At 41.2% G+C, this 12808-nt stretch overlaps 1 protein-coding gene across 9 annotated transcripts in view; it reads right to left on the bottom strand.

The window, feature by feature from the left end:
- SMARCA2 (SWI/SNF related BAF chromatin remodeling complex subunit ATPase 2) overlaps positions 1–12808 on the bottom strand; it is a 191667-nt gene that overhangs the window by 120412 nt on the left and 58447 nt on the right. For all 9 annotated transcript variants that reach the window (XM_068553918.1, XM_068553912.1, XM_068553919.1 and 6 more), the window contains 3 exons: positions 12075–12248; positions 9273–9443; positions 1153–1206 (listed from right to left, as the gene is read on the bottom strand). In XM_068553918.1, the coding sequence (XP_068410019.1) occupies positions 1153–1206; positions 9273–9443; positions 12075–12248 (399 nt within the window). The remainder of the gene's footprint in view (positions 1–1152; positions 1207–9272; positions 9444–12074; positions 12249–12808) is intronic.

The raw sequence follows: 12808 nt of genomic DNA, 5'->3' as shown, positions 1-12808 counted from the left end.
AAGAAGAGTCATGTACCACAATGTTCATTGCAGCTCTATTTACAATAGCCAGGACATGGAAGCAACCTAAGTGTCCATCAACAGATGAATGGATAAAGAAGATGTGGCACATATATACAATGGAATATTACTCAGCCATAAAAAGAAACGAAATTGAGTTATTTGCAGTGAGGTGGATGGAGTTAGAGTCTGTCATACAGAGTGAAGTCAGTCAGAAAGAGATAAACAAATACCGTATGCTAACACATATATATGGAATCTAAGAAAAAAAAAATGGTCATGAAGAACCTAGGGGCAAGACACAGACCCACTAGAGAATGGACTTGAGGACATGGGGAGGGGGAAGGGTAAGCTGTGACAAAGTGAGAGATTGGCATGGACATATATACACTACCAAATGTAAAATAGATAGCTAGTGGGAAGCAGCCGCATAGCACAAGGAGATCAGCTCGGTGCTTTGTGACCACCTAGAGGGGTGGGATAGGGAGGGTGGAAGGGAGGGAGATGAAGAGGGAAGAGATATGGGGATATATGTATATGTATAACTGATTCACTTTGTTATAAAGCAGAAACTAACACACCATTGTAAAGCAATCATACTCCAATAAAGATGTTAAAAAAAAAAAGAAAGAGATAAACAAATACCATATGCTGACACATATATATGGAATCTAAAAAAAAAAAAAAATGGTTCTCAAGAACCTAGGGGCAGGACAGGAATAAAGACGCAGATGTAGAGAATGGACTTGAGGACACAGGGAAGGGGAAGGGGAAGCTGGGACGAGGTGAGAGAGTGGCATGGACATATATACACTACCAAATGTAAAATAGGTAGCTAGTGAGAAGCAGCCACATAGCACAGGGAGATCAGCTCAGTGCTTTGTGACCACCTAGAGGGGTGGGATAAGGAGGGTGGGAGGGAGAGGCAAGAGGGAGGAGATATGGGGATATATGTATATGTATAGCTGATTCACTTTGTTGTAAAACAGAAACTAATACACCATTGTAAAGCAATTATACTCCAATAAAGATGTTAAAAAAAATGAATAGCAGAGCACAAAATAAAATCAGTATACGCAGAGAATGGTGCAGCAGGGTATGGCAGGGTATCATTCAACGGAACACAGCAGAAACGGATGCAAAATCCCTTACCTCTCCATCTGGTCCCAGGGCAGACTCCTCCCCCTCCGCATTCTCTTCAGCCTTCTGCAAAACAATGTCGAAAGTTACGTGTAAACCAAGAAAGTGGGTACAGGAAGGACCTCATGGCAACTTGGTGGGATATAACAGTAATTCATTACTGCTTATCATCATCCAACAAAGCTTAGGAATTAATGCCTTTTCTTTGTGTTTCTCTTCACTCTCTGAGACAAGACAAACTGCGTACTTTACTGGCAACTTGCAGGGAGTCAGCAAAAGCCAGGTGTGACTCAGGCCTGGCCCACTAGAGATGGGTGGACTGTGTCTTCCAGGACCCCAACAGCTTAAGATGTGGCGGCATCGGGACAGAGGTCAGAATCCCAAATGTCCTTGTGTTTGGCACTATGAAGACAAATCCTGACGTAATCAGCTCAATTTTCCCATTCCCTTAGCAAGTTTTCTAAAAATGTCCCCTCAAGAATGAATTCTGAACCGCTCTTGGGTGACAAAAATACAAAAGCATACAAAACTCTGTGAGTTCTCTGAATTTTTATCATTCTACCTAATTGGCTTTCATAATATACAGTATTTCCACAGTGGGTATATGGGGAAATTTGATGCAGATACTGTGATCTCATGAAAAATTGTCATCCTCCATTTCTTAAATATTCCAATATCTTAGCCCATTAACCTTTATGTGCCTCAAAGGCAGCCTAAATGAAAAACCAGGGTTATGTCACATTTTGTACATACCCGAGAGAGACAGAGAGAGCCTCATCTGCAAGAAACACAAAATAGTCTAAAATTTCTTACATTTATAACGACCTCTTCGACAAGTGAAATCCTTAACATCGCCTTTACAGAATCCTTATTTTAAAGTTATTCTGTGTGGTGTGATTAGAAGAAAAACAAACAAACAAACAAACTTTAGTCATTTCCTTTATCAAAACATTTAAGAAAATGAGCTTTCCTCCCCTGGGCTCTTTAGTTAATTAAAAATATACATAATGATACAGAATCAATATTAACTCCACTTTGTTTACTTAAGGCATTGATTGTGTAATACATTTTTGCTTCCCATGAAAATAACTCAGTTGTCTCTTGACAAAACAGATTTTACAGAAAATGTTTAGTGTTGAAAAGCCAGCCTTTTGTCCATACTGAAGAAGGGCAGTTCCCGTAAATGTCTGAAATTTTTAAGTTGTTTGATAATTTTCTTGCAAAAAAATACATGTATATAAGTATGCCAAAGCACAAGGCATAAAAAATGTAGCACTTCTACCAAAGAGTAGGAAATGAAATGCTCTCCTTGGTTATGATTTCCCAAGAATTTAATTTTCTATTTATGCCACCCCAAACTGAAAATATTTACAAGCTCAAAAGAGATGACCATCACGGAAAAGCATCCCTATGTCTGGGCTAGGGATCCAGAGAACAATGGCAGAAAGGCTCAGAAAAGGAACCATCCCTCCTACCAGCCTCCCTGAAGATTTCATTTTTGGAATTCTCAGGCACTATATTCAGGCAACTCTTTTAATTAATGGGAGAAAGTCAATTAATCCCACCATTCTTTCCGTACAAATCAGAAATTAGCTACAAATTTGGCCAACAAAGAAAATCAGATGAGACCATGAATAAGCCAATTTCCAATATCTAGCTAGTGGAACTGGATCACTATTTCAATGAGTAGTACATTAAAAAGCTTGAAGGACCATAAATAACAGAATCAAAACTATTCTAAAGAATACTCTTCTGTGAATATGCTATAGACTAGATAGGGTGCTATCTAAAAACTGCCTCATAATCAGGCCTTTCCATTACTTAAAAATCCTCTAAACTAATTTTTAAATTTCTATCTGGTATCAAATTTGAGAAGCGATGTAATATCAGACTTAAGAAAGTTGGCTCTGGAATTAGATGAACTGCGTTTGAATGCCAGCTCTGTCACTAAGTGCAAGAGTACTTAGCTGTGTGATCTCGAGCAAGTCTCTGTGTCTTGGTTCTCTCTTCTGTAAAACAGGGACAGTAGCGGTCCCTACCTCATGGGGCTGCTGCAGGACTGGATCACTATTTCAAGATGTACAATCCAATGTTACATGTAATATCCACTGAGAGTGTCAATTTCCACAATGTAAAAAGAATCAATGATAGTCCGAGGGCTATTCTTTTATGTCTATATAAAACTGGCTATAGCACTGTCTGAAACCTGCTTCATAAGGTTACGAAGTCAGGGATTTCTGTCTGTTTTGTTCACTCATGTATTCCCACACCTACAAGGGGTCCTGGCACTTAAAAGGCACTACATAAATATTTGAAGGATGAATGAATGAATGAAAGAATGCACCAAGAACAACACTTTCCACTTAGCAAACACACAATCAATTATCATTATTTTAATTAGGTGACAATATACGTGCAAGTCATAAAAGAGTTAAGAGCACACACACGTTCCTCACTGAACTGGTGCTCTATGAGACTTCCCTTGCGTGCCCTGTACTTATACCCGGTTCAGCTATGTCATTCTAGGAGGTGGAAGCCAGATGGCAGTCTACTCTACAGCAAGAGGTGTCAAGTTCTCCCATCATGCTTTGAATTCCTTCAGTTTGGGGACAATCTCTGGTTGGTATGCTTTCAGAAATCCACATTCTCACATCAAACTAGTCCTTAACCCTCGATTCTCTTCCCCTGCCAAAATTCCCTTTGTGTGTTGCTCAAGATCAACTCCAAACAGACTGTGACCGGTACTGCGATATTGGAGTAACCTGGGACAGACTCTGAGCACCTGGTGGGATGGCTTGCGGCTGATGTGGCCACGGCTGCCTGAGAGAGTTTCATATACAGTGAGTCTGCAGCACGTGACTGCAAACACATCCTATCAACATTGCCGGCTGATGCCTGAGCTTATTTCCACTGATTAAAACAAACACAAAAAAACAAAACCGACTGCAGTTCATCCACTAATCAGGAATAAGCAACTCTGTACTGGCTTCTTCCTACCCACAAAGAGTTGAGAACTAATTACCCTCATGGGGGGGGTGGGGAGGGAGGAATGTAATTATGGAATGGGATGTGAAGCAAATTACTCCTAACGAAAGACAATTTGGCTTCCCGGTTAAAGCCGATGTCAATTCATACCCTTCCTTCAGGAATGTTCATGAACAAAGCTATGTGCACAGCTATCCACTTTCCTTGCAGAGGCTGTATAAAATAATCAACAACACGGTGAGGAGGGAAAGGAATCCCCAAACATGAAAACCCTGTGGAAGCTGAATTCAAGAAAATGGGCCTCAGTGGGGTACTTTATGCAGATTACCACAACATAGGACACAGCCTCACTCTGTAAAGAAAACAGCTTTGTACCAAATATTTTACAATCTATATTATAAAGTGAACACAGTTTATTCCCCAGCAGGTGTTGTTATAATATGCTGAAACATCATTCAAATGTGTCGGCGTCTTAAAGACTCATTCTGCTTCGAGGGAAACCTAAGATTTTCAGAAACCACTTGGGTTATTTTTACTGTCACTTAAGAGGACCTGTGAGCATTCAGATAGGTGATCAGGCAATAAAAAAATACCCAAGAATATCAAATTAACAGGCAATTGCACATTACTTAAGTTGTGCCTTGCAGAGAAAACCAATTCCAACATTTTGACTCAAGTAACTGGTCAATCCAGTTAAGCTGGACTTGGATCCAAATTTCTGGTTTCACCCATTTTGACACTGAACTTATCAAATAAATCTAACCATCATGGCATTGTGTTCACCTACCTTTACAATAGTCACTACACTCAAATGCCCAGAATTGCCTTAGAACCTTTCTTTCACCTACAAAAATCTCCTTGTGGAGGAAAACTGCAATAAGCTAATCATCTTTGGGGAAAAGAGATAAAAGAATTGAGAAGGACTGGGGAGTAACCTGAATTTAAAATAAATGCCTCAGTAACATTACTACTTTGCATTTGATGCTCTTTTCACTGAAAATTATACCAAGGGGCTTTTCTCTAATTGTTGGCTATCTAAAAGAAAAACACATTTCCTATCACTATATTGACCAATATACTATGCCAGAAAGGTCCCCTCTCCAAAACATCACAGATTCACGTGTAACAGTGTTTGATGAGAGAGAAAGAGAACAGAATAAGTTTCAGAAAGAAAGACCATGATGAAAAAGACATTTGACACAGCACTCCCCCATGGAGTCTCTATGTTCTCATTAGTATCATGGGTTACCAAGAAATGTCACAATAAATACCAAGGGTGTAGTTCTGTTGGTATACACCCCAGTGAAAGATTTGGGGGAAGGGGATTAAATACGTTATACTTTATTTTTGGCCTGAAGTCAATAGCTGGGGAAGCTGAACCTCTTAAGTGACCAGACTTTTCAGCAGTAGGTTTGGGGGCAGGGGGCTGGCATGGGCTCCCAACCACAGCTTAAGGAAAGACATACCCTAAATCTCTGTAAGAAATACCTTATTGTTTGGATATTATAGGCCAAATAATTAGAAAATTCTCTTTGTAGGATCTGGGGAGGAAGAGGGAAGGAGAGTCTGCCAAAAATAAGAAATCCTCATTTCCCACTGCAGGCCTCAACAGCCAAGGAGCCTGTCGTTGTCCGAAAAGACATTCTACCTAATAATATCTAATTGATCCTCACCTAGAAAAAAATGGTGGCCATTTATTTTCTCAACACCACAGAGAACAGACAGTAAGGGGAAAAAGAAGATTTTATTTTCAGAAAAACCTATAAGCACATTTCAACAATCATGATCCTACATCTATACCACAGAATTGATTGATAAAATAACTAATATTTACTGAGCACTTACTATGTCCCAGGGAGCGTTCTAAGTGCTTTAGATAAACTTTCCTATGTGATCCTCACAACAAATCTAGGCTATAGGTCCTGTTCCTATCACCTTCTTACAGATCAAGAGACTGAAGCACTGGGTAATAGATCTCTTAATGAAATATCCTACAAGGGAATAACAGCAAATTAGTATTCTCTGTTTTCTTATGCAGTTACGAATGCAAGAGATTGTGTACCAATGTGCTTTAGACAGTAGTCCAATTTCATAAGTTAGCATGTTCAGTCCTATTTGTGCACAACGCCATTTCAACCTGGGGTCCCCCAGTAGATATAAGAGAACTCGCATGGCAGAGGATGGAGACCTCCAGGTCATGCTAAGTACCCATAACAGTGTATTCACCTTGTCACACTGCAGAGACTGCTGTCACCTAATTAGATATTTCAATACTTGAAAAATTATTCCTCCTCTAACACTTAAGTAGATACATAGAGCTTATTTCTTTTTCTTCCACTTCAAGGGCATTAATGGAAGGCCAGGTTGAGATCGAGAAGTTTCAGAATGATTTATAAATGTATACTTCATAGAAGCGGCTCTAATGGTGAGAAGAGAAAAACTAAGCAAGGTCCTGAGAGGTTAAAGGAAACCCACTCTATTATTCACTAACACCAAGTAAACCTGATCAACTCCCCAAGAAAGAAAAAGGCCTTCTCTGTTACACCAGGGCAATTCCTTAAAAAATGATACACTAGTTTAACACAGAGTAAAAAAGTAGCCCTTTTCCAATTAAACCGCAAGGTCCACCATACTTATCCTTGACGGCACAGTTCTTGAAGTTACCTGTATCTTGTCCTACAAGTGTTGCCACCAGTTCAATGCTATTAGTTCACTGAGTAAAGAAGCTTTCTCAAAACAAAGATTTAGGGATGCCTTACTTAATTAGAAAAAAAAGCAAAACAAAACCTGCAGATAGGTACAGCATGATATTCACTTCTATGGGAAATGCTGAAAGGGACAGCACAGAATTTTTAAGTGTCCGCATGCAGGTTCCCTCCCTGACAGAGAAGCTGGAACAAACAACTCTCGCAATCATTCACTCTAATGGAGGGGAGAAGAACTCCAGGTAATCCAGAGTGTCAAATAATCAGCTTTTGAAAGCATCCATTTTCTTTGCACTTGAATTAAGGTACATCTAAAATTGGGTAACTCACTCTGAACTAAGTCTTAAAACCCCGTGAGAGAGTTTTCAGGAAGGACTAGGAAGGAGCCCAGTTTCTTTTTGTCCTTTCTTTATCCAAGGTCTCCCAGCAAGATGGCTCAGGAAGGAAATACGGCCTGATCTCCTTGGTCCTGCTGAGGGCAGGGGGAGCTCAGATGCGAGGCATCCCGAGAGCATGCCAGGGAAGAGGGAGAGGGCTGCTAATAAACTACTAATTCTGCACATTCCATCATGTGAGCTCATCAGCAGAAGATGTCCAGATAAAGCCACCAGGCAGACTGGAGTCGCCTGGGTACCTATTATTCATTTGCCAGGAAACCAGGCCCCAGTCTTACTCCCCGCCTTCCTTCACAGCATTCATTACAGTTTATAATTATATACTCGGGTGCATATTTGATTAATGTCTGTCTGTCTCTCTCTCTAATTAATTAAGAGGGCAAGAGTGCTTTTCCTCACCACTTGCACTCTCTCTCCCCCAGCATCTAGCATCCTGCCTAGATCATAGTAAGTGTTCAGTTAATATTTGCTGAGCAAATACATGAAACAGAAAGAATAAGTGCTATTAGCAAACCTGAAAGCAAGAGTTTGGTGGTAGAGAGTCAACCTACACATGATGCAGTGTTGGCAGCACCATGAAAAATACTGACAGGTTCCTGCTCTGTACAGATCAACATAAAAATAAAGGCATAATCATTACAACTCAGTTATGTATCTTTCTTTGCCTATGATGATATAACAATCTAATACTACTGCAGCAATCCATTAATTAAAAGCCATTAGCTCATACCTGAGCCATTAGCTTTTAATCACAAAGAAACACAGACTACGAATGGTAGTACTAAAAACACTAACAGTGACCTTTGTGTGACAGTCTCTGCAAAATATGCCTCAGGCTCAGGAAAAACGAAAATGGCCATTTCATGGGGTCCACCTATGGAATATGACAGAACTGTTATCTGCTTGCCATGTGCCAACTTTAAGTCAGAAATTGGGAGCTGGAATTTTGCAAAGTCGATAACGCGACCTTGACAGGAAAATGAGGTATTCCTCACCAAAGAAATGTCGAAATGCAAGCCCTGACTCATCCCTTGTTCACCTTCACAATAAGGGAAGCTATCTTATACTAAAGAAATCAGGTGCAGAAGGCGCCTTTTCAATCACTTATTCCTCCTCCTTAATTATGAAACAGGTATGAGAACTCAGGAGCCATGAAATTAATTATTTTTTTGAAAAACATTTAGTTCAATTATTCAGTGCAGAGAAGAAATGATTAAATGCTACCAATCCTCAATCTTCACAATTCTAACGCAGACTTCCTGTCGATGTTTATACCTGGGCCAATCAGAACTGACCGTGAAAACAAAATATCCACCAAGAACTATATTAGCAGACTACTTAAGCTTCAAAGAGGCTCTGTATTTACAGGTCTTCAAAGGGAAGCAGGTTACCCTTGAACTGAGATATAGTATCCGCAGAGTAGAGATTCTAAATCTTACCCTTCGTTTCTCATGATAAATTGGATTATTTTACATAAGACTATTCACTGTTTTCTGTAATGACCTAAAACCCTGACTTGCACATTTACCTTAGTGTAAAACCGGGGCAGCTGAACTGAGTGAACAATCTTGGCATCGCTGTCTGTCCAAAGAAACAGGCTGAAATATGTTCTAAAAGTATCCCAAAGCTATCTCTTCCATCTTCCTCTGGCTCCTTTCAATCTGAACACACAGCATTTTCGTCTTCATTTTCACTCCAGTTTCTTAACTCAGCAGTCCCCTGCCTCGCTGGCATTGCACTTGAGCAAACATTTCTTTGTGCCCATGGTTTTCCTTTTCCTACCGACCGTGTGTACTTAGTTTCTGAATACTGCGTGAAACAGTGGAAATACGAACCAAATATACATCCTGTCCATCATGCCCCCATCTCCAATATGTTGCCTAGGACACCTAGTACATCAACCCATTTATATCAGCAATGTTTGCAATATACTCATCTAAGTCTCCCATTAGTGTAGTAGGAAGTACTCATTAAAGGGCAAGACGTGCCTAAAACTGGTCGGCGACCACACGTTCCCCAGCTCAGCCACAGCCGCTCAGGTGCTCACCTTCCTCTTCCTCCTCCTCTTCTTCTTCTCTTTGGCCGCCTGGGCTTGCTTGTGCTCCCAAACCAGATTAGTCAGGTTGGCCACATACTCATCGGTCTGCTGCAAAAGGTACGCTAAACGCCTATCTTTCTTTTGATCGATCAGTTTCCTATAGCCCTCTTCATCTTCAGCCTATTAAGGAAAGAAGAGCGTGATCAGAACATGATAAAAGTTTGCGGACGACACCTTTTCCCACTCATCCCTCCCCTTGATGGTCTGAACTTCGGTGGTGCGCGCAGCAAACCGAATGATTCCGGCCGCCCGAGTTCTCGCAGCCTGTCTGGGACTGGGGAACACACGGAGGTACGATGCCTACGTCCTGGGACACCAGAGTTCACGGCAAGGTCAACACACATAACCACGCTATTTATGTGGTGTGATCAAGCACTCTGAGCCAATTTTTCATTCTTCTGTGTTTCTTTAACTGCGCAAAAAGTGTTAAAATTTGAGCATTCACCATCTGAAACTTATTCTTAACTTTATATTTTGGGAAGTGTCAAATATAATCAAAAGTAGAGAAGGTAGTATAATCTCTCATATAACCAACACCAAGCAACAAAAATTAACTCCCCATGACTCCCGTTTGTTTCGCTGCAGCCCTTCCCCCACCTCCTCCCTGCAATCCCGAACTGGATTGTCCTGCAGCAAATTCCAGACATAATAGTTTTTCATTCATAAATATTTCAATAAGTACTTCCAGAGGCAAGGAACTGAACAGGTTTTGAACAAATAACTTCTTATACTTAAAAGCATTACAAGGACTTCCCTGGTGGCGCAGTGGTTAAGAATCCGCCTGCCAACGCAGGGGACACGGGTTCGAGCCCTGGTCTGGGAAGATCCCACATGCCGCGGAGCAACTAAGCCCGTGCGCCACAACTACTGAGCCTGCATGCCTCAACTACTGAAGCCCGCGCGCCTAGAGGCCGTGCTCTGCAACAAAGAGAACCCACCGCAATCAGAAGCCCGGGCACCACAACCAAGAGTAGCCCCCGCTCGCCGCAACTAGAGAAAGCCCGCGCTCAGCCACGAAGACCCAACGCAGCCAAAAATAAATAAATAAATGAATTTATAAAAAATGTGGTTGATAGGAAAGGTCACACTGGGAGGGATTTTGGTCACAGGTCGGCACTGCATGATGGGCCCAGATGACTGGAGACGAGTCATGAGCACCGGAAGCCTAATAGTGCTGAGCCATAAAACAGACACAGTACTTCCCACTTCTACCTCCTGTTAAGCAACATTATGAGGTTACATGGAATAAAAACTGATGCCCTCTGGGTCATTTCCAGAGAAATCTTTTTATACATCCCAATAGAAGGATATCTCAAAGATATCTTCCTCACGTGATGCAGGATAAAAGGGACAGACTGCAAAATCTTTAAGAGGCAGCTCCTTACAGAGAAGCTTAGGTTTTTCTGTCCGGGGGTGTCCCTCCAGCATTTGCCCGAGTGACAGCAGCCTTGTCACTCCGTCTGGCTGCTGTCTGCCCCACGGATGAGCATGAACCTCAAATGCTATTATAACTGTAATTGCTTTTGGTTATGGTTGATCTCACTTGAAGAAAGAATGATAAAAAAAAAACTTCAGTGTCTCTGTTATCTGTATATTCCATCATTTAATTGCGAAAATTAATGATTTGCAAATGCCTAATCATTAGTGTCAAGCCAATCTGTTACTGAAGTTCTAATATAGTTTCACTTCAGTTGAATCAGACAAATTTGACTGCTCCCTGCTCAAACTACTATAAAATGGTCTCCCCAGCTAGTTAGCCATCTCTTAGTCCCCTCCCTCCCAAAAAACGAGAGGGAGGCAGGAGAAGGTGGTAAGATTTAGTAGACCCCGGACACAGAGCCTTTTAAAATATGGTGTTCACTCTCCGAAATCCAAAAAAATTAATGACAAAAAAACGCAAACCATAATACCAGCCAGGAAGACTGTGTCATTTGGAATTTTCCAGGGACACAATTATGGGTTGAGGCTAATGATTTTATCTTCATCCAATACCCAGGCATTACATCCCAGATAGAATCTGCAGGTCTCCTATCAATATACATTACACACACTTTTCTAAAATCCACGGTGTGCTCTGAGGTCTGATTCCAAAAATAAATGGCCAATAAACTCAAATACGCAGGCCAGTGATATAAACCAATTCCTTCTGTGTTTATATATCCATTAAAAAGTAACACTGGAAATGAAATGACCCATGAATAGCCTTTGACAATAACACGGCTATAATCAAAAAGGCAACTTTTCAAAATTAACTTAAAAATCACTTTTTAAACTGTTAGAGAAAAATTTCTGCCAGAAGTTTGAAGCACCAGCAGCTTCAAAAAAAGAGAACTTCTTAGGTTCCAAGACACAACTTCATGAGATAATTCATTCAAAACAACTTGTGTCATTAGTCTCAAAGAGGCAATACTTTAAAAAGAACTGCCGTTTCCGTCCTTCCAGGTCTGGTGATCAAAACTCCTGCAAAATATAGTTACCTGCCCTTATGTAAAAAGCTATCATCGGAATAACAGTGCCACCCTAGGACATGGAAACACTATACTCATCAGTGGTGGCCCGAGATTTGTGGCACTGCACTGTCTAGGAAAGGGAAGATATTTTTACTCCATCCCTGTGAAGTTCAAAGGAACGGATTAGTATATTTGATAAGCAGCTTTTACTCTCCCCTTCTACTACAGCATGTTTAACATTCTCAGTGCAGATGGCTGTGGGGGGAGCATTTTCCTGGGTTCCTATAGGCAGGCCCCTTACCATCAATCTCCGCATTCTCTCCTTTTCGATCCGCTCAGTCTCCTTCTTCTGTTCCCTTTCAGTGTTGGCGTGCCAAGTGGCCACCGCTTTGGAAAGCTTCTGGATCTTCCCGGCCACAGACCGATGGTACTCCTTAAAATCTTTTGCATGTTGCAAAATACTGTTCAGGTATTCCTAAGGGATCCAAAGCGGGGAGAAGAGAAGGCTTAAAATTCAGTTCCCGATGTCGTTTGAGGTTTCAACATAGTCCAGGGAAACTCTGCGCATTGAACAGCCGTGGGGGACTAGAATCTATTTTGGGACAGGTGCCCTGGTGTGTCTCCATAGCTGAGGTGTGGGCTACGTGGTGGTGGGAAAGATGACCTCTCAAAGTTTGTCTTGGTGCCAGCCGGTGGAAGAGAAGCCTCCCCGGCCTTGAGGGTGTGGCCACGTGAAAATGGAAAGATCAAAGGTTGAGAGAGACCTACAAAACAGTGATGATAGAATTTAAAGCAAATCACTCCCAGATAAACCTCAGGGAGACGGGTGTTTCCAGTGAGAAGCGTGTTACAAAAGTAGCGTTTTTTTCTGCTCTCACTTAAATACCGTAGAATTGTCCCTCAAAAACAGTTTTATGGGAAGCTAAAATTGCCATACATCTTTTGTATCCACTTTTTAAATAAAGAAGGGGAAACTTATAACCTTATTTACGCTTAAGTCCAACACTTTTCAAAACAAAACTTAAATCAAGGCAC

The sequence above is a fragment of the Eschrichtius robustus genome, chromosome 10, assembly GCF_028021215.1.
Source record: "Eschrichtius robustus isolate mEscRob2 chromosome 10, mEscRob2.pri, whole genome shotgun sequence".
NCBI lineage: Eukaryota > Metazoa > Chordata > Mammalia > Artiodactyla > Eschrichtiidae > Eschrichtius > Eschrichtius robustus.
The sequence above is the reverse complement of the archived record's forward strand: the minus strand, read 5'-3'. Positions and strand labels throughout refer to the sequence as shown.